Below are 24,695 nucleotides of genomic sequence, written 5' to 3'. Positions count from 1 at the left end.
TATGAGTTAGTCTTCTTTGTCCCATTATTTTTAAATGTACTCTCACACCAAATTCATAACAATAGTGACTATTGAATAGTTGATGTACAAATGATGTACAAATTTCGGGCTTAATGTAGTTACAGATTTAGCACACTCGCAGAATATAAGGGATCATTTGGAAATGAAATTTGACTTTAAATAACAGCATATATTTCAAGGAGATTCCCATAGTCTGTTATCATCTGTATTTTATCAATAATGAACAAAAATAATTTCCCTTAAATAGGTACATCATAGTAAATAAAAATAAAACTAAAACGTTTATTCTGAAGAAATTTAAACAGATCGTAGAGAAATTAATAAGTTAATAGTACTAGATTGTAGATTACTGCTATAACTTTATCGGACCTTACTGGACCGGACATTACGTGAACTGACATAACTTTGAACGAATCATTTTAGGGCCTAAGAAATAATTTCCACTCGTAGTTGTATTTTGTCGAGATGACAATCTTGCACCCTTTGAACATCCTCGATTTGATTGAATCTCAAAAATGGCGAGCTTTACAGGTTTTATTCCGACGTATCAGAATTCAGAGCAATTTCAGCTATTGATTTATGTCCAATTTAAGGTTAAGACTGGATCTGGAGGAGTCATTTTAGGACCTACGAAATAATTTTACCGGTATTTAGTAGAGTTGAACATCCTGCACCCTTTGAACTATACAGTAATTGCAAGAAAAGCAGTCGTTAAGCAGTAAACATGTTAAAATATGTGTATATCAGTGTCATGTTTATAATTATGAAGATAGCGTAAAAATAACAAGTACGAAATATGACCAGATTTGATGAGTACAAGTCATCTTCGTCAAATGGGTTATCGTGCATTAAATATTTGTTACTTAAAACATCACTTATACCCGCTTTTAGTTTTTGAAAACTTTTTTATTAGACCACCTCGGTCCTGCATTTCAGTGTAAACTTTTAAAAGCCATTTGGTTTTTAGTGGTTTGATCTTAGACAACTTTAGGTTAACCTTAACATCACGTTAAGCTTTGCACCGGCACTTATCTGTTTCAAGCCGAAGATCAAGAAAGTAAAATAACTTGTTTTTCATTGATCCAATGATATAGTTTAGTTCGATGATAGAACTTGAAATTGACTGAGATTCAAAAAATTTCATATATTCTGGACAATAAGTTTGCAATGGAATAATTTTGGAAAACAATTTTACGGACTTTAACTTGGACAGACTTAACAGACGGTCTTTATTTGAACGGACATAAATATGAACGCTAGGTCCTCCCTGAGCGTTCAATTAATATCCATTCAAATAAGGTCCGCGATAATCATAAGGTACTAGTATAAGAGGTAGTAGTACTAATAGTACATACTATTAGATTGCTACTGATAGTGATAAACAGCACGAGAGTGTAGATATTATTATGTAACGTTCACAAGATTGTATAAAAGAAATCGACGAGATGCTACGAGCTTTTATTTTTAATAAATCGCACGGGGTTAAATCCGTTTAACAACAGTCAACAAAGTTTATCAACAGACCATGCGAAACTGCATACCATTCCTAAAGATCATCATATTGTGGCCTAGACCCACTCAAAGCAAGTTCTAAGTTGTTAACACTTAACGGACTATAATCTTTTAGGACTAAACTCCTAAAAGCTTCTGATAAGTCAGTATCTAATCCGGCGAGCACTGGCCGGTGAGAATCATTGTAGCCATCATGACCTCCTCCTGCATATAATCCATACTGTCTCCGTACCTGGGCTCCAACTTTGCACCTTCCCAGCTCTGTGCAGTCTGCATCATGGTTTTGTAGTTCTGGTAACATTGGATCACTTCCGTGTAAAGGTTGATGGCAGCGTTACCCAATTCTTTCTGACGTTGAATTTGTTTTTTGGACAGAGGCTGTTCTGCAACTGTACTGCAATTATATTTTTTCAAACCCGAACCCTCAGGAAGTTGAGAAGTAACAAGATCTATGTTTCCGTTTTTCTTGCTAGACTTCTTTTTCTTCAATCTCAAGACTGATGTAAGTTTAGATACACCTTTTTTTAACTTTTTGTTAGGTATGACATCTTCGAACAAAGGGATTTCACCGGCCCCAGTTATTTTGAACTGGGCAGCAATAAGAGATGCCCGCATAAGCTGGCAACATTTCAAAAAAGTCACGGACCTGAAATGAAGTATTTATTAACTGAATTAACATCGGTTAAACAAAATATAGACAATTCCAAACTAAGAATCAAATAAAAATTGATTCTATATTGTTGAATTGTATAAATGATCGAATCAGCATTACAAAATTGGTAGTTAAATAACATATAATTTTAGGGCAGTGGCAATTGCAATTATTTCCTTAAAGTTTAACAAATGTTTTTAACAATAACACGCATAGAGGAGTATAATAATAACTGTAGATAATTATATTCATCACCTGTAGTTGATGTCACTCTTAGTGATAAATTTTCTAAACTCCTCTTTGGCCGCTTCATAATCTTTAGCGATAGAATCCATATTAGTTTGATGTAGCAATACTGAAGAACGAGCAGCTGATTTTTTGATTGAAGCTGCCACGTCGATTGATGAAACTTCAACTTCGTCAGCAAGTGTTTCAACCTCTAATTCGACTGATGGCGTCACAACTTCAACAGCTGGTGCTTCGATTTCAACAACTGGTGTTTTGATTTCAACAACTGGTGTTTCTACTTTGACAGCTGGTGTTTCCACTTTGAGTTCTAGGGCAAGTGTTTCAACTTCAAAAGCTGGTGTTTCGATTTCAACAGCTGGTGTTTGGATTTCAACAGCGGATGTTTCTACTTCGACAGCTGGTGCTTCAATTTCAACACCTGTAGCTTCGATTTCAAAAGCGGATGTTTCTACTTCGACAGCTGGTGCTTCGATTTCAATACCTGGAGCTTCGATTTCAAAAGCTGGTGCTTCGATTTCAAAAGCTGGTGTTTTGACTTCAACAGCAGGTGTGTCTACTTCGACAACTGTGTATTCTACTTCGACAGCTGGTATCCGTATTTCGAGTTCGACAGCAGGTGTTTCAACTTCAACAGCTGGTGCTTCGATTTTAACAACTGGTGTTTTGATTTCAACAACTGGTGTTTCTACTTCGACAGCTGGTATTTCGAGTTCGACAGCAGGTGTTTCAACTTCGACAACTGGTGTTTCTACTTCGACAGCTGGTATTTCGAGTTCGACAGCAGGTGTTTCAACTTCAACAGCTGTGGTTTTACTTTTAACTTTTGCAGCTCGTGAAAATCGTTTAAAGAGACGGCGACTTGGCGTTTTTTCTTCAGTATCCACAATTACTGATTCAAGGAATTCAACATTTGGGGCTTTGACTTCGAGTGCTGGCATTTTATCATCTGGTTCAATCTCTGGCAGTTCTATAACTGCTTTTGGAGTGTCTGCAGCGAGATCAGTACCTGCTTCAAGATAAGACGTTAATCCTGACAGTTCAATCTCAACAGAGGGTTCGTCGACTGTCGGTGTTGCGTTTGTGACTGCCGGTATTTCAACCTCAACTTCAACAGCCGGTGTTGTTATATCAACAGTTGGTGTTTCCACCACTAATTCGATTGCTGGTGTTAAAACTTCAGCAGCTGGTGTTTCGATTTCAACTTTTCTTTTTAGTGCTTCCATTTCGACTGCTGGTGATTCAAATTTGATGGCTGCTGTTTCGATTGATGTTTTGATTTCAACAGCTGACGTTCCATCCTCGATTTGAACAGCTGGTTTTTCAATTTCCAGGGCTGGTGTCTCTATTTCGACAGCAGGTGATTTAACTTTTACCTCAACTTCCGGCACTTCTGCTGTGACATTAACTTCAACTTCTGGTACGTCAGCCTCAGCTGGTTTTGTTATATCAACAGTTGGTATTTCAACCTCAACTTCAACAGCTGGTGTTGCTATATCAACAGTTGGTGCTTCAACCTCAACTTCAACAGCTGGTCTTGTTATATCAACAGTTGGTGTTTCAACCTCAACTTCAACAGCTGGTGTTGTTATATCAACAGTTGGTGTTTCAACCTCAACTTCAACAGCTGGTGTTGCTATATCAACAGTTGGTGTTTCCACCACTAATTCGATTGCTGGTGTTAAAACTTCAGCCGCTGGTCTTTCGATTTCAACTTCGACAGCTGGTATTTCAAATTCGATAGCTGGAACAACGATTTCAAAAGCAGGTGTTCCAACCTCTAATTCGACAGCAGGTGTTTCAACTTCGACAGCTGATGTTTCCACTTCAAGAGCAGGTGTTTCAACATCTAACTCGACGGCTGGTGTCTCCACTTCGATAGCTGGAGCAACGATTTCGAAAGCTGGTGTTTCAACCTCTAATAGTGATTCGACAGCAGGTGTTTCAACTTCGACAACCGATGTTTCCACTTCAAGAGCGGGTGTTTTAACCTCTAATTCGACAGCAGGTGTTTCAACTTCGACAACCGATGTTTCCACTTCAAGAGCAGGTGTTTCAACCTCTAATTCGACGGCTGGTGTCTTCACTTCGATAGCTGGAGCAGCGATTTCGAAAACTGGAGTTTCAACCTCTAATTCGACGGCTGGTGTTTCCACTTCGAGAATAACTGGTGTTTCGATTTTGAAAGCTGGTGTTTCAACCTCTAATTTGACAGCAGGTGTTTCAACTTTGACAGATGATGTTTCCACTTCAAGAGCAGGTGTTTCAACCTCTAATTCGACGGCTGGTGTCTCCACTTCGACAGCTGATGTTTCCACTTCAAGAGCAGGTGTTTCAACCTCTAATTCGACGGCTGGTGTTTCTACTTCGGGAATTGCTGGTGTTTCGATTTTGAAAGCTGGTGTTTCAACCTCTGATTTGACAGCAGGTGTTTCAACTTTGACAGATGATGTTTCCACTTCAAGAGCAGGTGTTTCAACCTCTAATTCGACGGCTGGTGTCTCCACTTCGATAGCTGGAGCAACGATTTCGAAAGCTGGTGTTTCAACCTCTAATTCGATAGCAGGTGTTTCAACTTCGACAGCCGATGTTTCCACTTCAAGAGCAGGTGTTTCAACATCTAATTTGACGGCTGGTGTCTCCACTTCGATAGCTGGAGAAACGATTTCGAAAGCTGGTGTTTCAACCTCTAATTCGACAGCAGGTGTTTCAACTTCGACAGCTGATGTTTCCATTTCAAAAGCAGGTGTTTCAACCTCTAATTCGACGGCTGGTGTCTTCACTTCGATAGCTGGAGCAGCGATTTCGAAAACTGGAGTTTCAACCTCTAATTCGACGGCTGGTGTTTCCACTTCGAGAATAACTGGTGTTTCGATTTTGAAAGCTGGTGTTTCAACCTCTAATTTGACAGCAGGTGTTTCAACTTTGACAGATGATGTTTCCACTTCAAGAGCAGGTGTTTCAACCTCTAATTCGACGGCTGGTGTCTCCACTTCGACAGCTGATGTTTCCACTTCAAGAGCAGGTGTTTCAACCTCTAATTCGACGGCTGGTGTTTCTACTTCGGGAATTGCTGGTGTTTCGATTTTGAAAGCTGGTGTTTCAACCTCTGATTTGACAGCAGGTGTTTCAACTTTGACAGATGATGTTTCCACTTCAAGAGCAGGTGTTTCAACCTCTAATTCGACGGCTGGTGTCTCCACTTCGATAGCTGAAGCAACGATTTCGAAAGCTGGTGTTTCAACCTCTAATTCGATAGCAGGTGTTTCAACTTCGACAGCCGATGTTTCCACTTCAAGAGCAGGTGTTTCAACATCTAATTTGACGGCTGGTGTCTCCACTTCGATAGCTGGAGAAACGATTTCGAAAGCTGGTGTTTCAACCTCTAATTCGACAGCAGGTGTTTCAACTTCGACAGTTGATGTTTCCACTTTAAGAGCAGGTGTTTCAACATCTAATTCGACGGCTGGTGTCTCCACTTCGATAGCTGGAGCAGCGATTTCGAAAGCTGGTGTTTCAACCTCTAATTTGACAGCAGGTGTTTCAACTTCGACAACCGATGTTTCCACTTCAAGAGCAGGTGTTTCAACCTCTAATTCGACGGCTGGTGTCTCCACTTCGATAGCTGGAGCAACGATTTCGAAAGCTGGTGTTTCAACCTCTAATTCGACGGCTGGTGTTTCAACTTTGACAACCGATGTTTCCACTTCAAGAGCAGGTGTTTCAACCTCTAATTCGACGGCTGGTGTCTCCACTTCGATAGCTGGAGCAACGATTTCGAAAGCTGGTGTTTCAACCTCTAATTCGACGGCTGGTGTCTCCACTTCGATAGCTGGAGCAACGATTTCGAAAGCTGGTGTTTCAACCTCTAATTCGACGGCTGGTGTTTCCACTTCGAGAACTGGTGTTTCGATTTCGAAAGCTGGTGTATCAACCTCTAATTCGACAGCAGGTGTTTTAACTTCGACAGCTGATGTTTCCACTTCAAGAGCAGGTGTTTCAACCTCTAATTCGACGGCTGGTGTCTCCACTTCGATAGCTGGAGCAACGATTTCTAAAGCTGGTGTTTCAACCTCTAATTCGACGGCTGGTGTTTCAACTTCTACAACCGATGTTTCCACTTCAAGAGCAGGTGTTTCAACCTCTAATTCGACAGCAGGTGTTTCGATTTCGACAGCTGGTGTTTCTATTTTAACGGATGTTGTTTCGATTTCAACAACTGGTGCTTCAACTTCTACTTCGACTGCTGTTGTTACAACTTCAACAGCTGGCGTTTCTATTTCAACAACTGGTCTTTCGACTTCAAGAGCAGGTGTCTCAACTTCAAAAGCTGGTGTTTCAACCTCTAATTCGACAGCTGGTGTTTCAATGTTTACTTCAAGAGCAGGTATTTTCACTTCTACATTTGGTGCTTCGATTTCAATAATTGGTGCTTCGATTTCAACAGCTGGTGTTTCTACGTTGACAGCTAGTGTTTCTACCTCCACGCTGAATACCGGAGTTTTAACGTCTACTTCAACAGCTGGAGTTTCAACTTCGACAGTTGCTGGTGCTTCGAGTTCGACAGCTGGTGTTTCTATTTCAATGGATGGTGTATCGATTTCAACAGCTGATGTTTTAACTTCAACAGTTGCTGGTGCTTCGATTTCAACAGCTGGTGTTTCGATTTCGACAGCTGGTGCTTCAATCTCTAATTTGAGTGCTGCTGTTTCAACTTCAATAGTTGGTGCTTCAATTTCAACAGCTGGTGTTTCTACGTTGACAGCTGGTGTTTCAATTTCAACAGTTGCCGGTGCTTCGATTTCGACAGCTGCTGTTTCGATTTCAACAGCTGGTGTTTCTATTTCAACGGATGGTGTTTCGATTTCAACGGCTGGTGTTTCAACCTCTAATTCGACAACTGGTGCTTCAACCTCTATTTCAACAGCTGGTGTTTCTATTTCAAAAGCTGGTTTTTCAACCTCTAATTCGACGGCTGGTGTTTCAACTTCAACAGCTGGCGTTTCTATTTCATCAACTGGTCTTTCGACTTCAAGAGCAGGTATCTCAACTTCAAAAGCTGGTGTTTCAACCTCTAATTCGAATGCTGGTGTTTCAACTTGAACTGGTGCTTCGAGTTCGACAGCTGGTGCTTCGAGTTCGACGGCTGGTGCTTCGAGTTCGACAGCTGGTGCTTCGAGTTCGACAGCTGGTGCTTCGATTTCAACAGCTGGTGCTTCGAGTTTGACAGCTGGTGCTTCGAGTACGACAGCTGGTGCTTCGATTTCAACAGCTGGTGCTTCGAGTTCGACAGCTGGTGCTTCGATTTCAACAGCTGGTGCTTCGAGTTCAACAGCTGGTGCTTCGAGTTCAACAGCTGGTGCTTCGATTTCAACAGCTGGTGTTTCGATTTCAACAGATGGTGTTTCGATTTCAACAGATGGTGTTTCGATTTCAACAGCTGGTGTTTCGAGTTCGACAGCTGGTGTTTCGAGTTCGACAGCTGGTGTTTCGAGTTCGACAGCTGGTGTTTTAACTTCAATTACAGCTGTTTTTTTCACTTCTACATTTGGTGTTTCCACTTCGACAGCTGGTGCTTCAATTTCCATGACTGGTGTTTCCTTCTCGATTACTTCAGTGGTATTCTCTTCGGTTGTCTGGAGTTGTTCCTTGTGGATATCTGACACATCAGCTGAAATGTTATGCATTCAAATCATTTCATGCAAAATTGAAATCAAGCTAATGTTTGTATCAAATTTTAGCTGAACCCCGATCAATTACTGGTAACTCAAAAATATCAGTCCCGATTATATTCCCGGTCTTAATTCCGGTCCCGGAACATCCTTCAGGCAATAAAAGCAGTTCCCACCCGATTAATAATACGTACCTGTCGGAGTCTCTGTTTCAGGAGCTTGGATCGTGTCATCAAGGTCTGGCAATGGCAAAGACGCCTCCAAAATCCCTTGTTCTATCTCATCGTTGCTTAGGTCTACAGAATCACGCTCTGAAAATATAATGTTTCGGTTAAATTGTGACTTATGATATATATCTAGACTCTTAAGTCTGCACATTATACTTGGTAAGTAAACATGTGATTTGTGAACCTATTTCATGTCGGGATGACTTAATTGATGATCCCATCTATGGAAAATTAACGAACCATCATCAGGAATGTCTCCAACTATTGGCGACGGCGCACTGACGTCTGCACTGTTACTTTGCCCCATGTGTGACTAATTATAGTTTCATTCTTGTAAGTGAAATACAATTATTTATTTTGTAAGTTTATCAAAAATGGGGATATTGTACGTAGAGTGTAGTGACTGCATCGTCAAAAGACATAAAATATGAAAACACATTTACGTAATGACAACAAAACAATTTGTAGCCTCTCAACATTTCACGTTTTCACTAATTTTACCGTCCGTGGTTTGGCTAACAAGGTTGTTGGCAAAGCCAAAATTTCAAATGTGATCAACTGATATTAAAAAAGTAAAACATCAGACTCAACAAAGTAACAATGTCTGATGAATATTAATAGCTTTGTTTAAATTTACTGATAATACTATGAAACAAACTGACTTTATTGTCATGAAAAAGTGGTTCAATAAGTATAACAGTCGTAAGATCAAACAAAAGATTAAAATATTCGTTGTTGTGAGTTTTAGTTCTAGAAGGAATGTAATGTTTGGGGTCTAGTCTAGAACACATTGTCTCACGATACACATTGTTTCACGTTCGTCTCGAAATTTATAAACTATTCAAGACTTTGAACACCGTGTAAACAAACTCATCAGGTTAATACTTAATCTACATTCCAATCATCACAACGGCTTTGTTGTCAAGCCGCCCTTTAAATTGTATATAGGTATATAATTACACAACAATACAAAAAAATATAAAATTCTTACCTGGAAAACTTTTGCTCGGTTTTGATTGTAAAAAAGCTGAGTTGCCCCTCACAATACCCACTCCAAGTCCATTTTCAACCGATGAATCACTGTCTGATCTGGAATGAAGTAGTAAAAGTACGACTGTTTGTTGAAAAATTAAAATATATAAAGATATAAGTATAACTCGAATAGGAACAAGGATTTGTTCATAACCAATAATTATAATTTAAAAAGTCGTGGTACTGTTATTGGAGAATCATAACTGAGAGTGACAACATCGTCGTGATATTATGAAAAGCTAAGGTAGAATGTGATTCAGATAACTGAGTATACTAAGTTGGGTTTACTACTCAGCATAATATCTGAGAACAGTAGTGCAGTACTCAGCTGAAGGCCAAACACGACGGGAAATTGAGAGATTAGGTTTAGGCTTAGCCGCGATACGGTCTTGATACGGTCACGATACGGCCTCTATACAGCTACGATACGGCCTCTACATGGCTACGATACGGCCACTATGCGGCTACGATACGGCCACGATACGGCCACTATGCGGCCTATAAACAGCCTCTATACGTGGCTGTGTAGTGGCTGTGTAGATGCCAAACCTAATCTCCCAATTTCCCAACACGACATCTAAATAGTTAGGTTTTGTAAATGTAACTGTAAGTTTTAATGTTGCAGTCTGAAATACGTACCCACTGATTTTTCTGAATTTGACCGGAAAACAAGCAAAACAAGACAGTCTGTTCGCCACAGTTTCAACCGTTTCAGTAAGACCGTCTACAGAGTTTAACTTTTAGAAAGGTCGTGAGAACCAGCTTGCATTGACAAAACTAATTAATTTTTGAACATCAACTGTAACTAATAGTAATACTATAACATATAAGTATAACAAGAATGTCAAACTTAGCTGTAGCAACATGCTTTCGAATAATTGATTGCTTAGTACCAATAAAACAATTTAAATTTCACACAATCTTATGCAATATGCAACAACATTTACATAAATACGGTACAAAATTACACAAATAACTTACTACTGTTTATAATACGACTTGAACATTATAAACACAAATTAATACACTATATCTATGAAGTTGAACACATTACACGATCCGACATTGAAAAATACTTAAGTCGTTCTATGATGTGAGAATAGCAGGTCTCCGTTTATAATGCATTAAGACTACTTGTACATGATAATTGTGAACATTCTTTATTTCTTTAAATTAAAGAAATAAAGAATGTTCACAATTATCATGTATTATATATATGTTCACAATTATCATGTATTATTAAAATTTAATATATCTACGTTTTGGGTTATATATGATTATGAATGATCGAATTGCAAATGACGTGAAAGCTGAAAGGAATCTATTCGAGACAAATTGGTAAACATGTCTGAGTCAGTAATAGTATAGTACAATGCAAATTAATGGGAGTATAATATTTAATTTTGTTAGCAATTGTTGGTTTAAATCTGAAGCGAGTTAAACCAATTTTGAATTTGGGAAATTTCTGAACTGGACAGCTTTGACAAAAAAAAAGGTAACAAGGACAGCTCAGCCTTTCACTTTACTATATAATCTTCGATTGTGTTTTTAAAACCTGCTACCCGAGGCTTTAAAACTTAAACACGGCCCGGATCATGATACAGTGTACAAACCTGCGCGCAAAGTTTAAATTGGAAGTTGAGTCTCGTCGTTCGCGGTGATCGTTTACGATCATAATATTAATATTAATACGTACCTGTGAGTGTGATGTTTATAGGTGAATACCCTAGCAAGACTTACTGGGCGGCGCTCAGCCTGTCAGTGTCATTCCGCCGAATCTCTATTCGGCGGATGTTTATGAACATAATAGCCTGGGGTCCCCAGGTAAGGCTTTACTGGGCCTGCCATTCCGCCCGGCCGCATTTTTATGAACATTATCAATTATAAATATAGCCTAGTCATGGCTCATGGGTGTAAGGGCCGCCTTTTAAGCCTTGGGCTATATTAGTTAGAGGAATACTAGGTAACGTGATAATCATTGATTGGGATATCTAGTTTGCTTGAAAGCATTATCTTAGGACTCATTTAGACATTTATGAAACAAAGAAAGGGTAGGTACATAACCTGATGAGAAGTTGAGTCCAAGAGGAGGGAGAGGTCCGGATTGGATCATGATCAATCGGCACCAAGACGAATAAAGAGCAGACCGATACAAGGCACGAGCTTGCGGCGGATAGAATTTATATTATGGCTCCAGGTCCTTATGCCAGGAGGACCGCCAATAAACCAATAGGGTGCCTGGTTAGCGCATGATTTATATGGCCTATCTTAAGCTCGTGCAGTTAGCTAGGTCACGGAGTTCAATGTCCTGCCAGGGTTATAGTCTTAATGCAAACATAGTAAGGCCGTCCGTATGGCTTAGGAAGTGCTGAATATTTACTAGTTGCTCATAGCAAGTATTGATTTGGCCTTAATTTCAAGTTGACCTTTTGGGTACTAGTAAAAAGCTTGGATAAAGATGACACTAACGTCAAATGGCAAGAATTCAAATATTTATATAAACATCGACAAACAAAATAAATAATAATAAGGTTGATCACCCGATAGAAGATAAAACTAAAACGGTAATGACGATGCATTATAACATGCTTGTGATTAAGGATGGAGATGGTGAGGCTTAGACTTTTGGGGTTTATTACCTAGCAATTGGAAGATCTAGGTAGATAAACCATAAAATGGATAAGGGGATGACTTTTAAAAGTTATAAGTTATGGTTCCAGCTTGGGACGCTGAGTTACCATAACTGTGACGGGGCAACGTCCGGAAGGAATTGTGAGGTGGATAAAATCACTAAACAAGTAATAATTTACAACATACTGGTGAGTAAAGGATGAGGATGATGAGGCTTAGACTTTTGGGGTTTATTACCTAGCAATTGGAAGGTCTAGGTAGATAAACCATAAAATGGATGATTGGGAACCAGCTTTGTTTACTGGTTAATGTTTACTCAAGAATTTATACATACAATAATATATACAATAATTATATACCTAAATCCGCTAATAAGATTTCATTAATTATTGAATACAGGCGCTGCTTAGATAAATGCAATGCCTAGCAACCAACTCTTGCACTAAAAATAAGCTTTAAAACAGTCTGAAGACTATCCAGTCCTGTATAGAAAGTTAAAAGCCTAGTAGGCACCCGCTTAGCACTAACTAAAAATTTCACTCACACTGAAAAACAAGCATTATCACACATGTACTGATAAATACACTCAATTGCGACTACAGCTGAATATCTGTCCCTCCTTAATGTAAAACTTTTTGTCCGGCTCCGCTAAAGCTTTAGCTCTCATGCTGGCAATCAGCTCCTTTCGGGCTTCCCGCTGCTCCAGTGATCTGTCAGGGCTCAAAAACACAGTCTTAAACTTGGCTGATTGTCGCAATTTCCGAGCGTTTGCTAAGATTTGATGTACGATCAAGGAGCTGGTCAGGCAGACTTTCACTGGGCGAGTACAGGTAGAAGTTTTCTTCTTGCCGAGTCGCTCTACTTCCACCTTCGGTTTCTGCCCTATTTCCTCTAAAACCTCGCCGATTCTTACCTCTAACTCTTCCTGCTCCTCCTCCGGCAAACCGAAAACAAGAAGATTTCGACTACGGTCCTCTTCTGCGACTACGGTCTTCACAACATTTTTTAGGGCTTCTGGGCAGATAACTGGGGCAGTTACCGTCTGTGAATTGCTGACAATTGCGCTGTAAGTCTTAATCTCCTCTTTAACTGAATCAGCGACTGAGGTTTCCACGATTTTCTTCATAGATTCCAGTTTCTCGGACTGACACTGAGAGAGCTCCTGCTGAACGCTGATGAGAGTTTCCTGGTTCTGAATCAACTTTGCCTGAAGAGTTGTGCAGCAATTTCGGTACGACTCCACAGTTTCCATTAAATAGCCAATGTACTCATAAGACCGACTACAAATGCCAACAAGTTCTGGCTTATTCACTGATTTCGCAAACTTCGGATCTGCTATGTCCGTCATCTTTCCGTACGGTTTGCCAAAGTTCCGCAACTGCTCTTTGCTCCAAGAATAAATCTCATCCCACCTGTAGTTAATACTTTCCAAGTCCATCTTTTCCATGATTACAGTTTAAGTTACACAATACAAGACGAGCGACAGGCTGAGCGGTGTCGTGATAACAGTAGAGATAAGCCTTGCGATAAGAGAGCAACAAATCAGCAGCAAATGTGAATGTGCTATTACTGAACTGGTGATAAGGGGATGATTTTTAAAAGTTATAAGTTATGGTTCCAGCTTGGGACGCTGAGTTACCATAACTGTGACGGGGAAACGTCCGGAAGGAATTGTGAGGTGGATAAAATCACTAAACAAGTAATAATTTACGACATACTGGTGAGTAAAGGATGAGGATGATGAGGCTTAGACTTTTGGGGTTTATTACCTAGCAATTGGAAGATCTAGGTAGATAAACCATAAAATGGATATAATAAGGGGATATAATAAGGGGATGATTTTTAAAAGTTATAAGTTATGGTTCCAGCTTAGGACGCTGAGTTACCATAACTGTGACGGGGAAACGTCCAAATCGTGATGAGAAGGTGAATAAAATCCTCCGAATTAAAACTGTCCGTCGGCTACTGAGTCAAAACTCTCTGATTCCGGGGAGGACCGGAATTTTGGATTCTAGACTTCACAGGCCTTATAATTTGTGTTGAAATCTTTTAGCAGATTTGTGCCTTGAAGTGGCAACAGTGGCTTGCCCTGTTCCCAGGAAATTTGTTTGTCAAAACTTTTCAAATCGAAATTTCTGTCAACGAGTTTCTGGGACCAGTTCTAGGAGGGCTGTTAGCGTGATCTGATTGGCTAAGGTGAATTAGCATCAGGCTCAAGCCGGCTTTCTTAATACTGCTGGTAATTGGGGTTTGCACTGGGGATGTTTTAATGAGCTTCGTGGCGCTCCGCTGGACTGGTGCAATGTGTAACATTAGTATTACAATTCACCGTACGGGGTTGCCGAAACATCCATTACCAAAGAGAAAGCCGACTAAAAGCAGGGCTGGAAAATAACTGTAAGTCCTGTCTGGATTATTGTGGCTAATACTGGAAAGTTCCATGATTTAATATGGACTTTAACTTAGCATAGCTCCGGGCCTGGGATACTTACAATGGGGTCCCCATACAGGTTGTAGGTTTACAACCTACCAGGACGCGCGCCGAGTTGGACTCGTCGACGGTCCAATATATGGAACAGATATTTTACGAGTATCACCCGTTAACATACAGGATGCGGATAGGGAACTCAGGCCCAGGGCCGGCCCTGCGTTAAAATTTTAAAAATCTATCTATTTTAAGTGGAACCGGGATGGTTGTTGATGCACAGAGAGCTCAAGGGTTGCTCAATTACAATATAATTATAAGAAGATCGGACATATAACAAAGGTGTTCTCTTATTAATATTATTATATATAATATATATGGACTACGATATTATTTTGGTATTACTCGAGATCAGCATTTGATTTTTATCCGTAATGTAATGCCTCGTATAATTCCGCTCGCCCAAAAACTATTACGTTACCTGGGTTATAAATATAACTGTTTTGCAGCGGAACGGAACTAATGTCTTAACCACAACCCCGAAGCTAATTAAATCATAACCCTAAGCTAATTAAATCATAACCCTAACTCTATCTAAACGATCGAGCTTGTGTTTTAATTTTATTAACATGTCGCGTGACTGGTGACCAAGACAGTTTTTGCCCATGATTACTCCTCATAGACGTATCGGGGCCAAGCGTTGTTTTTAATTAAACCAGCTATGTTATGGATTTGATTCGGAACCAGCGTAAAATACATCGAATTACACAACTTTTATACCCTTAGGGCCCTCATTTCACAATACTTTAAAATGTAATTGGGCGAGCGAATTAGTAGTATAGCACTTTTTATTATGTATTAGGTTCATTTCATTCCAACTCACTCATGGGTGAAATTCAAATAGAACAAACAAAAAGCTTCTTTGTTAACTCTTATTGATAATGTTTAATGCAATGCATGATTAAAAATCATTCTGTATTTGATGTCAATTGTCAAACTCAATCCGTACTATATTCTTAAAATAAAATTTAGATTTTTCGATCAAAAAATGTGTTCAAATCCAAACATTAACCCTTAACATTATGATTACAATGAAAATTGTTTCACTCTTTTTTACGCAGTCTGGCGACTAAATTCACCAAAGAAAATAGCATCCAAAAATGTGTAGTCCAAACTATCACCGTTAAAAGACAGAAATTCTAGTCCTATATCTTTTAAAGATTAATCACTATCTGGTTTTATGTAGAGTGTCGAAGAATCAAAGACCATCGGAAATGGAACCTGCTTGTTCAATTTAGATTTCTGCAAATATTTTCCTCTTATCTCATTTAACACACGCACAAGTTTATTTAAAGTTACAATAACCTCATGCTTGTTACAGTTTGATGAAAGAATCACATGTGAAATGATTCAATCAATATCCTTAAAATTAAATCTCCTTACTTAAGCAAAGTAAGCTTTATCTGAAAATTACATAAGAGTTTAAGTAGTTACAATGATTATAAGAATGTCTGAAATCGTCAAAAAGAAATCTGATCAAGAACCGTTACTTCCATTTTAACGTATTCAATCTTAAAAAGTTCGTTAAGAAGGTTAAAAATTATCTAAAAATATCCTAATCTTTTATCAATATGGTATAACACAGGGTTATAGGCGGCACTAGCAATGCGGTCAGTTCTTAATGACAATGCATTTGTATTTTTCTCACACTGAAAAAAGTACCTACAACCTAATCTTACTTAAATACTAGACGTTCTGCATAATTTTCATCAAGGTCACTGGTCAGTGTATGTCTAACAACAGAAGAATGCACTATAAAGAAACCTCCAGTAAACTAAAATATCAGCAAAATACTATCTAATCCGGTGAGCACTGTCCGGTGAGAATCATTGTAGCCATCATGACCTCCTCCTGCATATAATCCATACTGTCTCCATACCTGGGCTCCAACTTTGCACCTTCCCAGCTCTGTGCAGTCTGCATCATGGTTTTGTAGTTCTGGTAACATTGGATCACTTCTGTGTAAAGGTTGATGGCGGCGTTACCCAATTCTTTCTGACGTTGCATCTGCTTTTTAGACAGAGGTTGATCAGCAGTATTTGCTTTTTTCAAGCTGGCACTTTTTGCTGAAAGCTGAGCCAGGAGAGGATCTATAGTTTCTATTTTCTTGCTTGACTTCTTCTTTTTCAAGGTAAGTTTGGAGATGCCTCGTTTTAGCTTATAAGGTAAGTCGTCGAACATAACGTGCTCGCCGGCTCCAATAATCTTAAAATTGGCAGCAGTAAGAGACACGCGCATTAGCTGACAACATTTCAGGAAACTCACAGACCTGGAACATAAATGTAAAATTAAGTGATGCAAATAATATATTCCAGGTAAAAATGTGCATCTGATGCAAATTCAAATGTTTAATGAATGAATCAATATTTGATCAGTCAAATTTATTAACACTAATTCTTAAAATCAGATCTAAAGAACAAGAAAAACATCATCACCTGTAGTCGATATCGCTCTTAGCAATGAACTTTCTAAATTGCTCTTTCGAAGTTTCGAAATCTTGGCTTGTAGAATCCATATTCGCCAAGAGTAGTACCAATCTAGAATCAATAGAGGGGAAGTAGTGACTGATCCTTACATCTGCCAGGGAGCTGATTTCGTCACCACCGGATATGAAGCTGCTTCCTATTGACTTCATAGACTTACCAGTGCCGGTACCTGAACTTGCCGCTACAGAAACTCTCTTTTTGGAACTGGATCCTCCGGAACTGCTCACAGATAATTTCCTCTGTTTAGTTGACACACTATATATAGGATCATTTTTGATTGCCGGGATAACCATCTCGCCGTCTGATTTGTATTCACCTTCAAGGGCGAAAGTAACATCGATTGGAGGTAAAGATTCTACATCGCCTTCTCCTCCTGATAAACTAACATCTGAAGCTGAAGGAACTTCAACTTCGGTTGTGACATTAACCGCTGCAGCAACAGGGATCTCAACCTCTGGAACGTCGACATCTGCTGCGACTTTAACTTCGACTTCCGGTACCTCAAGTTCGACTTCTGGCTCGATTTCTGGCAGTTCTATAACTGCTTCTGGAGTGTCCACGACGAGTGTTGGTGTCTCAATTTTAACAGCTGGTGTTTCAATTTCAACAGCTGGTGTTTCGATTTCAACAACTGGTGTTTTAATCTCTAAGCTGACTTCCGGCGTTTCAACCTCCACTTCCATATCTGGCAGTTCTATAACTGCTTCTGGAGTGTCCACAACAATATCAGTAGCAGCTGCAGGATAAGACGTCAATTCTGGTGTTTCAATTTCAAAAGCTGGTGTTTCAATTTCAAACGCTGGTGTTTCCACTTCGAAAGCAGGTGTTTCGACCTCTAATTCAACCACTGGTGCTTCAACCTCTAAGTCGACTGCTGGTGCTTCGATTTCAACAGCTGGTGTTTCGATTTCAACAACTGGTGCTTCAACCTCTAATTCGACTGCTGGTGCTTCGATTTCAACAGCTGGTGTTTCGATTTCGACAGCTGGTGTTTCTATTTCGACAGCTGGTGTTTCAATCTCTACCTCAACAGCAGGTGCTTCAACTTCAACAGCTGGTGTTTTGATTTCAACAACTGGTGTTTCGATTTCAACAACTGGTGTTTCGACTTCAAAAGCAGGTGTTTCAATTTCAACAGCTGGTGTTTCGATTTCAACAGCTGGTGTTTCTATTTCGACAGCTGGTGTTTCAATCTCTACCTCAACAGCAGGTGCTTCAACTTCAACAGCTGGTGTTTCGATTTCAACAACTGGTGTTTCGATTTCAACAACTGGTGTTTTGACTTCAAAAGCAGGTGTTTCAATTTCAACAGCTGGTGTTTCGATTTCAACAGCTGGTGTTTCTATTTCGACAGCTGGTGTTTCAATCTCTACTTCAACAGCAGGTGCTTCGATTTCGACGACAGGTGTTTCTACTTCGACAGCTGGTGTTTCAACTTCGATTTCAATATCTGAGGTCGATGCAGCCTCCAAAGCAGCAGCAACAATTACACCTGAAGCTGCAATTCCTATCGCACCGGCTGCTAATTCAGCAGAGGTATCATCAAGGTCCACTTTAGGTGTTTCTACTTCAACTTCGACAGATGGTGTTTCGATTTCAGGAGCTGATGTATCGACTTGGACAGCTGGTATCGTAATATCTGCCTCCATTGACTCAGATAAGACGTTATTCAATGCATCACTGACGACAGCAGTTGCAGTGAGTCCAATGGCAACTTCTTTAGACGGTGTTTCAATCTCCACAGTTGTTTCTAATTCGACATGTGGAGTTTCAATCTCGACTGATGGTGCTTCCAATTCGACAGATGGTGTTTCCACTTCGACATCTGGAGTTTCAATCTCGACTGATGGTGCTTCCAATTCGACAGCTGGCGCTTCTATTTGTAAGGCAGGTGTTTCAACTTCAACTTCGATATCTGAGGTCGATGCAGCCTCCAAAGCAGCAGCAACAATTGCACCTGAAGCTGCAATTCCTATCGCACCCGCTGCTAACTCAGCTGATGTTTCATCAAGGTCCACTTTAAGTGTTTCTACTTCGACTTCTGCGGTTGGTACTTCAACTTCGAGGGCTGGTGTCTCTATCTCGACAGCTGGTGATTCCACCTCTAATTCGACCGCTGGTGTTTCAACCTCTACTTCAACAGCTGGTGCTTCGATTTCAACAACTGGTGTTTCAACCTCTAATTCGACTGCTGGTGCTTCGATTTCAACAACTGGTGTTTCGATTTCAACAACTGGTGTTTCAACCTCTAATTCTACTGCTGGTGCTTCGATTTCAACAACTGGTGTTTCGATTTCAACAACTGGTGCTTCAACCTCTAATTCGACTGCTGGTGTTTCCACTTCCAAAGTTGGTGTTTCCACTTCGACAACGGGTGTTTCAATTTCAACAGCTGCAGGTGCTTCGATTTCAACAGCTGGTATTTCGATTTCAACAACTGGTGCTTCAACCTCTAATTCGACTGCTGGTGTTTCCACTTCCAAAGTTGGTGTTTCGACAACGGGTGTTTCAATTTCAACAGCTGCAGGTGCTTCGATTTCAACAGCTGGTGTTTCGATTTCAACAACTGGTGCTTCAACCTCTAATTCGACTGCAGGTGCTTCGATTTCAACAGCTGGTGTTTCGATTTCAACAGCTGGTGCTTCAACCTCTAATTCGACTGCTGGTGTTTCGATTTCAACAACTGGTGCTTCGATTTCAACAGCTGGTGTTTCGATTTCAACAACTGGTGCTTCAACCTCTACTTCAACAGCTGGTGTTTCAATGTCTGGAATGGTTGCCTCAAGTGAAGTACTTCGAATGGGATCAGCTGCTTCCCACTCATGCCCTGCTTTGATGTCCACATCATTACCTAAAGTAGCTTCTAGAGCAGAAACATCCTCTTGATCATTGTCTCCAAGAATAGAAGTGATCTCATCAGATATGGTAGCATTGAGACTTGCGCCAAGCTTTAGTCGAAGTTCTTCTTGATTGTCGGGAGAAAGCAACTCTATACCAACTTCACTTTCTATTTCCCCAGGTGAGGGACATTCCGGCTCCGGTAAGTCCGGAGGAGACGATTCAACTGTTGCCTGATTTTCTGCTTCGATTTCTGCTTCGATTTCTGCTTCGATTTCGAGCTGGATTTCGTCTTCGATGATATCCGCCACATTGGCTGAAACATTACATACGATTAAAGGATTTAACAGCGAGCTAGAATCAAAGTGTGTTAGATCTTATTATGACTGCCTTATCAATACTCCATCAAGAACCGGAGTACAGAGGTATTTCATTGATAATATTATTCGAAAGCATTACTTAACGATATTATCTAATAATATTATATGTACTTGTCGGAGTCTCTGTTTCAGGAGCTTGGATCGTGTCATCAAGGTCTGGCGATGGCAAAGACGCCTCCAAACTCACTTTTCCTATTACATCCTCGCTTAGTTCTACAGATTCCGGCTCTGAAATGAAAACATTGTTGATGGTTTGTACCCTGACATTAGAATTTGTTTTACAAATTAGGAGATGATATTAAACGTTAGGTGCACACATTGTGTAACTTATAACAGGTCTTATGAGTACATGGTTTGATGGGGTCGTCAACTCAGGAAAACGCCAATGTTGAATGTAAATAATAAAGAAACGGAGGAATTTATGACCAGTCAAAATAACAGTGCGACCTATTTAGATATGATAAGATATAAGTCTAGGATCTATTGATACACACACAAGTCTAGACTACATTCGAACAAAAACGTCAGCTTTAACAAGATGGCATTCTTACCGGGAGAGAGTTTGCTCGGGGTGGATTGTAAAGAGGCATCCGTCAACTCAGCTCCAATCCCTTCATCGATCGAAGAGTCTGTGCTGTTTGATCTGCAATGACACGATTCATGCGACTGTTTTAATGACGTCACCAAAATAATCAATATTATGACAAACCCAATAAGATTAAGAAGAAAGGATATCATAAACTAAGATATCTAACATTGTTGAAGGTTGGATTTTATGTGATGATTTAACAGTCACCACAATCGCGCCTTTAATAAATATTGGGTAGAATGTGATGGACTCAGACAGCTTAGTCAGCGTTATTGCTGAAGTTGTCTATGTGATGAGTTCTTTGTCTACAGAGTATAATTATCAATGATACCATGGCTAATGTGTACAAGCAAGGGGCGAGAACTGAGAAGGTATTATTGTGGTGACGTGATGTGAGGTGATGTGAGATGACGTGAGGTGATGTGAGGTGACGTGAGGTGACGTGAGGTGATGTGAGGTGACGTGAGGTGATGTGAGGTGATGTGAGATGATGTGAGGTGATGTGAGGTGACGTGAGGTGATGTGAGGTGATGTGAGATGACGTGAGGTGATGTGAGGTTATGTGAGGTGACGTGAGGTGATGTGAGGTGATGTGAGATGACGTGAGGTGATGTGAGGTGATGTGAGATGACGTGAGGTGACGTGAGGTGATGTGAGGTGACGTGAGGTGACGTGAGGTGACGTGAGGTGACGTGATGTGAGGACTGAGGTGACGTGATGTGGTGTAACTCTTAGCAAGAATGCCATGAGGTGCGTGTAAGATTGCTGTAGTTTAATTTGTTGAAAGGTTGTTCAAAATCAACTTTTTGCAACTTTAGCACGGCAACGAAACTTAGCTACTTATAGCCGGTTGATGAAATTTAACAGCTCACGTTTATAATGTCATTCGCACGCTCGCTTATCTTCTCTGTATTCTCTAGATCAACCCACTGAACTACACTCTGCTACTAGAGTTATAACTGAACCGCGGTACGTGACGTCATAACACGTGGTACGTGACGTCATAACACTGAACTACACTCTGCTAATAGAGTAACTGAACCGCGGTATTAAACCTTAGTCACTCTCAACAAACTTGTTCTCACTTTTGACATGAAATATTTCTATATTTCTACAATTGCATGACACTTGTAAAGAACACTGCCTTGATGGTTACTATGGTTACTATGGTTACTATTGCCTTATAAGTTTACACCGACCTGCTTATTCGACTGAGTTTCGCCGGGAAACAAGCAAAACAAGATATTCTGCTCGCCAGGGTTACCTCTTCCAAACTTGGTTTGATTACATCAACTACAAGGAGCAGGACGATTTCTTCATGACAGTCATTTCCAACCAATACTGTCTTAATTATCTAATTAATCAACTTAATGCACTAAAAACCCTATGACTGTCTCTTAAATTGTCGTCATACAATATCATCCATTATTCAGATTTCATACTTTTGAACTAAGCTGCTGTACAATGAACTGTACATGTCATAATAATATAAAATACCGAGGAAAATTGTACAAATCGAAATGGAACAGTAAGTGTTTATATCATTACAGAGTAAGACTAAGTGTTTCTTATAAACGCAGTACACACAGTTAATAAGTACGAAATACAGTGTGCAACATGGAAATATAGGTGTTACTGACTGGCGTAGTGACCCTTAATCCTTATTGTTACCCTTATTGTTAGCTTAGCAGTATGACACGTGGTACGTGACGTCATAACACGTGGTGTGTGACGTCATAACACGTGGTACGTGACGTAATAACACGTAGGGATCCTTATTGTTAGCTTTATTAACTGTGGTAATTAACTGACCAGGCACTATTGATGGACTGTAAAGTGTGATCAATACATCAAACATTACATGCTGGCAGAGACACAACTGGTTGGATAACCCCTCAGAAACGTAACACACTTTTACAATCGACAAAGGTGGAGAACACAATAGGGTCTCGTCACTACACTATATTATATCCACTCCATACTATCTCTTGGAATATATTGTATGTTATTTTATAACGAATATCTGTACAGTTGAACCCCAAATCCCAATATTACACAAGAGACGCAAATATCAAGCTTAAAATTCTAAATCCCCTCATCTCGTGTTATTCACCAATACCAAGTATTCGTTGAAAATGTAACTAAAATTGTTTCACAGAATTCTTTGCCTAAATAAAATACATAAGTCTTTTAAGACATGCTTGATTTTCGCGGTAAATATTCCATATCCGCATAATCGAAAGACATACCTCCCCACATACCTCCCCATTGCATTAATAATCTGAAGACGCTCTGAAGAAACTTGAATATTTTTTACACTCCATAAAATAACTCTTATAATCCCTCAAAGATCGAATACTACGAACCTGCCAAGCTTGCGGTTTAAAGGAAAGCAGCCGCAAAGTAGCGCGAGTAATCCAGCATTACTCATCCTCGTTTAATCCTCATCACATCACTCCACATAGCTTCATTCCATCACGGAGTACCGGTGCACTATATCATTTAGACTAAGGGAGCTCTCAATCAACACGAAATAGAGAGAACAATAACTGATAATAGTGATAACTCTCTCTCTCTGTAATAGTGATAACACCCGCCCCACATATTTGCTGGTTAACTAGATGGCGGACAGCTTGTACTGTGTATTGTTAAGAAAGGGGAACAAAAGAGCCAAAGAGGGTGGGCCTACAACTTTAGTCTTTATGTTTTGGGAAACAGCTTGTGGGAGGTTGTTACTGATTGAATAATATTCAGTGAATATGTATCGATATTATTTAACAGGGACAAGTTTTTAAGTTTATAATAGTAAACAGCCGCCCAGCAAGAAAATGCTTTTCTTATGTTAAAACGAAGGGGGATTATGGATGGAATTAAATATTTCGTAGACACAGTACAGTCACAACGGTCACATAGAACTGAAAACACTTGGTAGTTTAGCTTTATTGGAGGGTTGCCAGCAGAGGACGTGGTATGGTATATAAAATATTATGCGTCATAAGATAGTCATCATAACGAGAGATTGCGCAATAATTAGGACAAACAAATTGTCAGCGTTATTATTATTACGAACAATTAAAAATGTGAAACGGCACTCCATTTATATTAAGAACTTTTCTTTCGTCTAAATTTTGTGGCCTAATTAATGTGATATGTAATGGGCAACAACAGGAATATAGAATTATATACTAAAAAGTTCACAGATAAAGAAGACAGAGTATTTTGTCATGTGGTCACGTGGTCACGTGGTCACGTGGTCACGTGGTGTTAGGGTGTTACGTGGTGTTAGGGCACTCTCCAGTCGATATAATTACAAGTTACTCGATACGAAATTTAGAAAGATAGATACAAAATAATTACTTATAATCACGACTATTTACTGTGTACCGAGGTAGCCAAGTTAAACTACGTATAATAGTAACACATAGTTGCTTAAAAGCACATCTGTACAGTGTACAATAAAGTTGCAGTGGCGCCATCTTAGGGGGGGGAGGGGGGGGGGGGGAACGCCATAACGTCGTTTGAATGTGGGACAATTTTGAGAAACTTAACTACAGTACTAGCAAACCTACGCGTTTTGCTCTAGAAACACACTTTTTTAGAGATATTAACGGCGAATCCTCTAAAATCATCTAATTTGTTCAATTTTAGAGAGGGGCGCCGAATCAGTGGCGTAACGAAGGGCCCTGCTGACCCCGCTGTGCAGGGGGGCGCCGTCTTAGGGGGGCGCCAAATCGTCGTTTGAATGTGGGACAATTTCCAAAACTTAACTAAAGTACTAGCAAAACTGCGCGTTTTGCTCTAGATACACACTTTTTTAGAGATTTTACCGGCGTATCCTCTTAAATCGCCTAATTTGTTCAATTTTAGGGAGGGGCACCAAAAGGAGAGGGGGCGCCAACAGGGGGGCGCCTTTTCGGCAGGGGG

The 24,695-nt window shown here is 39.9% G+C and overlaps 2 protein-coding genes across 5 annotated transcripts in view; both read right to left on the bottom strand.

The window, feature by feature from the left end:
• Window positions 1–1,683: 1,683 nt before the first annotated feature.
• LOC134813753 (protein AHNAK2-like) lies at window positions 1,684–9,359 on the bottom strand. Its single transcript, XM_063821630.1, has 2 exons — window positions 2,441–9,359; window positions 1,684–2,179 (listed from the first exon to the last, which is right to left on the bottom strand). Exons 1-2 carry the CDS (start codon window positions 8,116–8,118, stop codon window positions 1,684–1,686), a joined length of 6,174 nt encoding a protein of 2,057 aa, XP_063677700.1. The 5' UTR covers window positions 8,119–9,359.
• A 5,980-nt stretch (window positions 9,360–15,339) lies between these two features.
• The window catches only part of LOC134813718 (protein AHNAK2-like), a 38,522-nt gene continuing 29,166 nt past the window's right edge, over window positions 15,340–24,695 (bottom strand). For all 4 annotated transcript variants that reach the window (XM_063821580.1, XM_063821581.1, XM_063821582.1 and 1 more), the window contains 4 exons: window positions 20,734–20,825; window positions 20,294–20,410; window positions 16,914–20,118; window positions 15,340–16,747 (listed from right to left, as the gene is read on the bottom strand). In XM_063821580.1, the coding sequence (XP_063677650.1) occupies window positions 16,276–16,747; window positions 16,914–20,118; window positions 20,294–20,410; window positions 20,734–20,825 (3,886 nt within the window). In that variant the 3' untranslated portion in view covers window positions 15,340–16,275. The remainder of the gene's footprint in view (window positions 16,748–16,913; window positions 20,119–20,293; window positions 20,411–20,733; window positions 20,826–24,695) is intronic.

This window comes from Bolinopsis microptera, chromosome 4, assembly GCF_026151205.1.
Source record: "Bolinopsis microptera isolate Bmic1 chromosome 4, MBARI_Bmic_1.0, whole genome shotgun sequence".
In the NCBI taxonomy this organism is placed as follows: Eukaryota; Metazoa; Ctenophora; class Tentaculata; order Lobata; family Bolinopsidae; genus Bolinopsis; species Bolinopsis microptera.
Note: the sequence above shows the minus strand (reverse complement) of the source record. Positions and strands in the feature narration are given on the sequence as shown.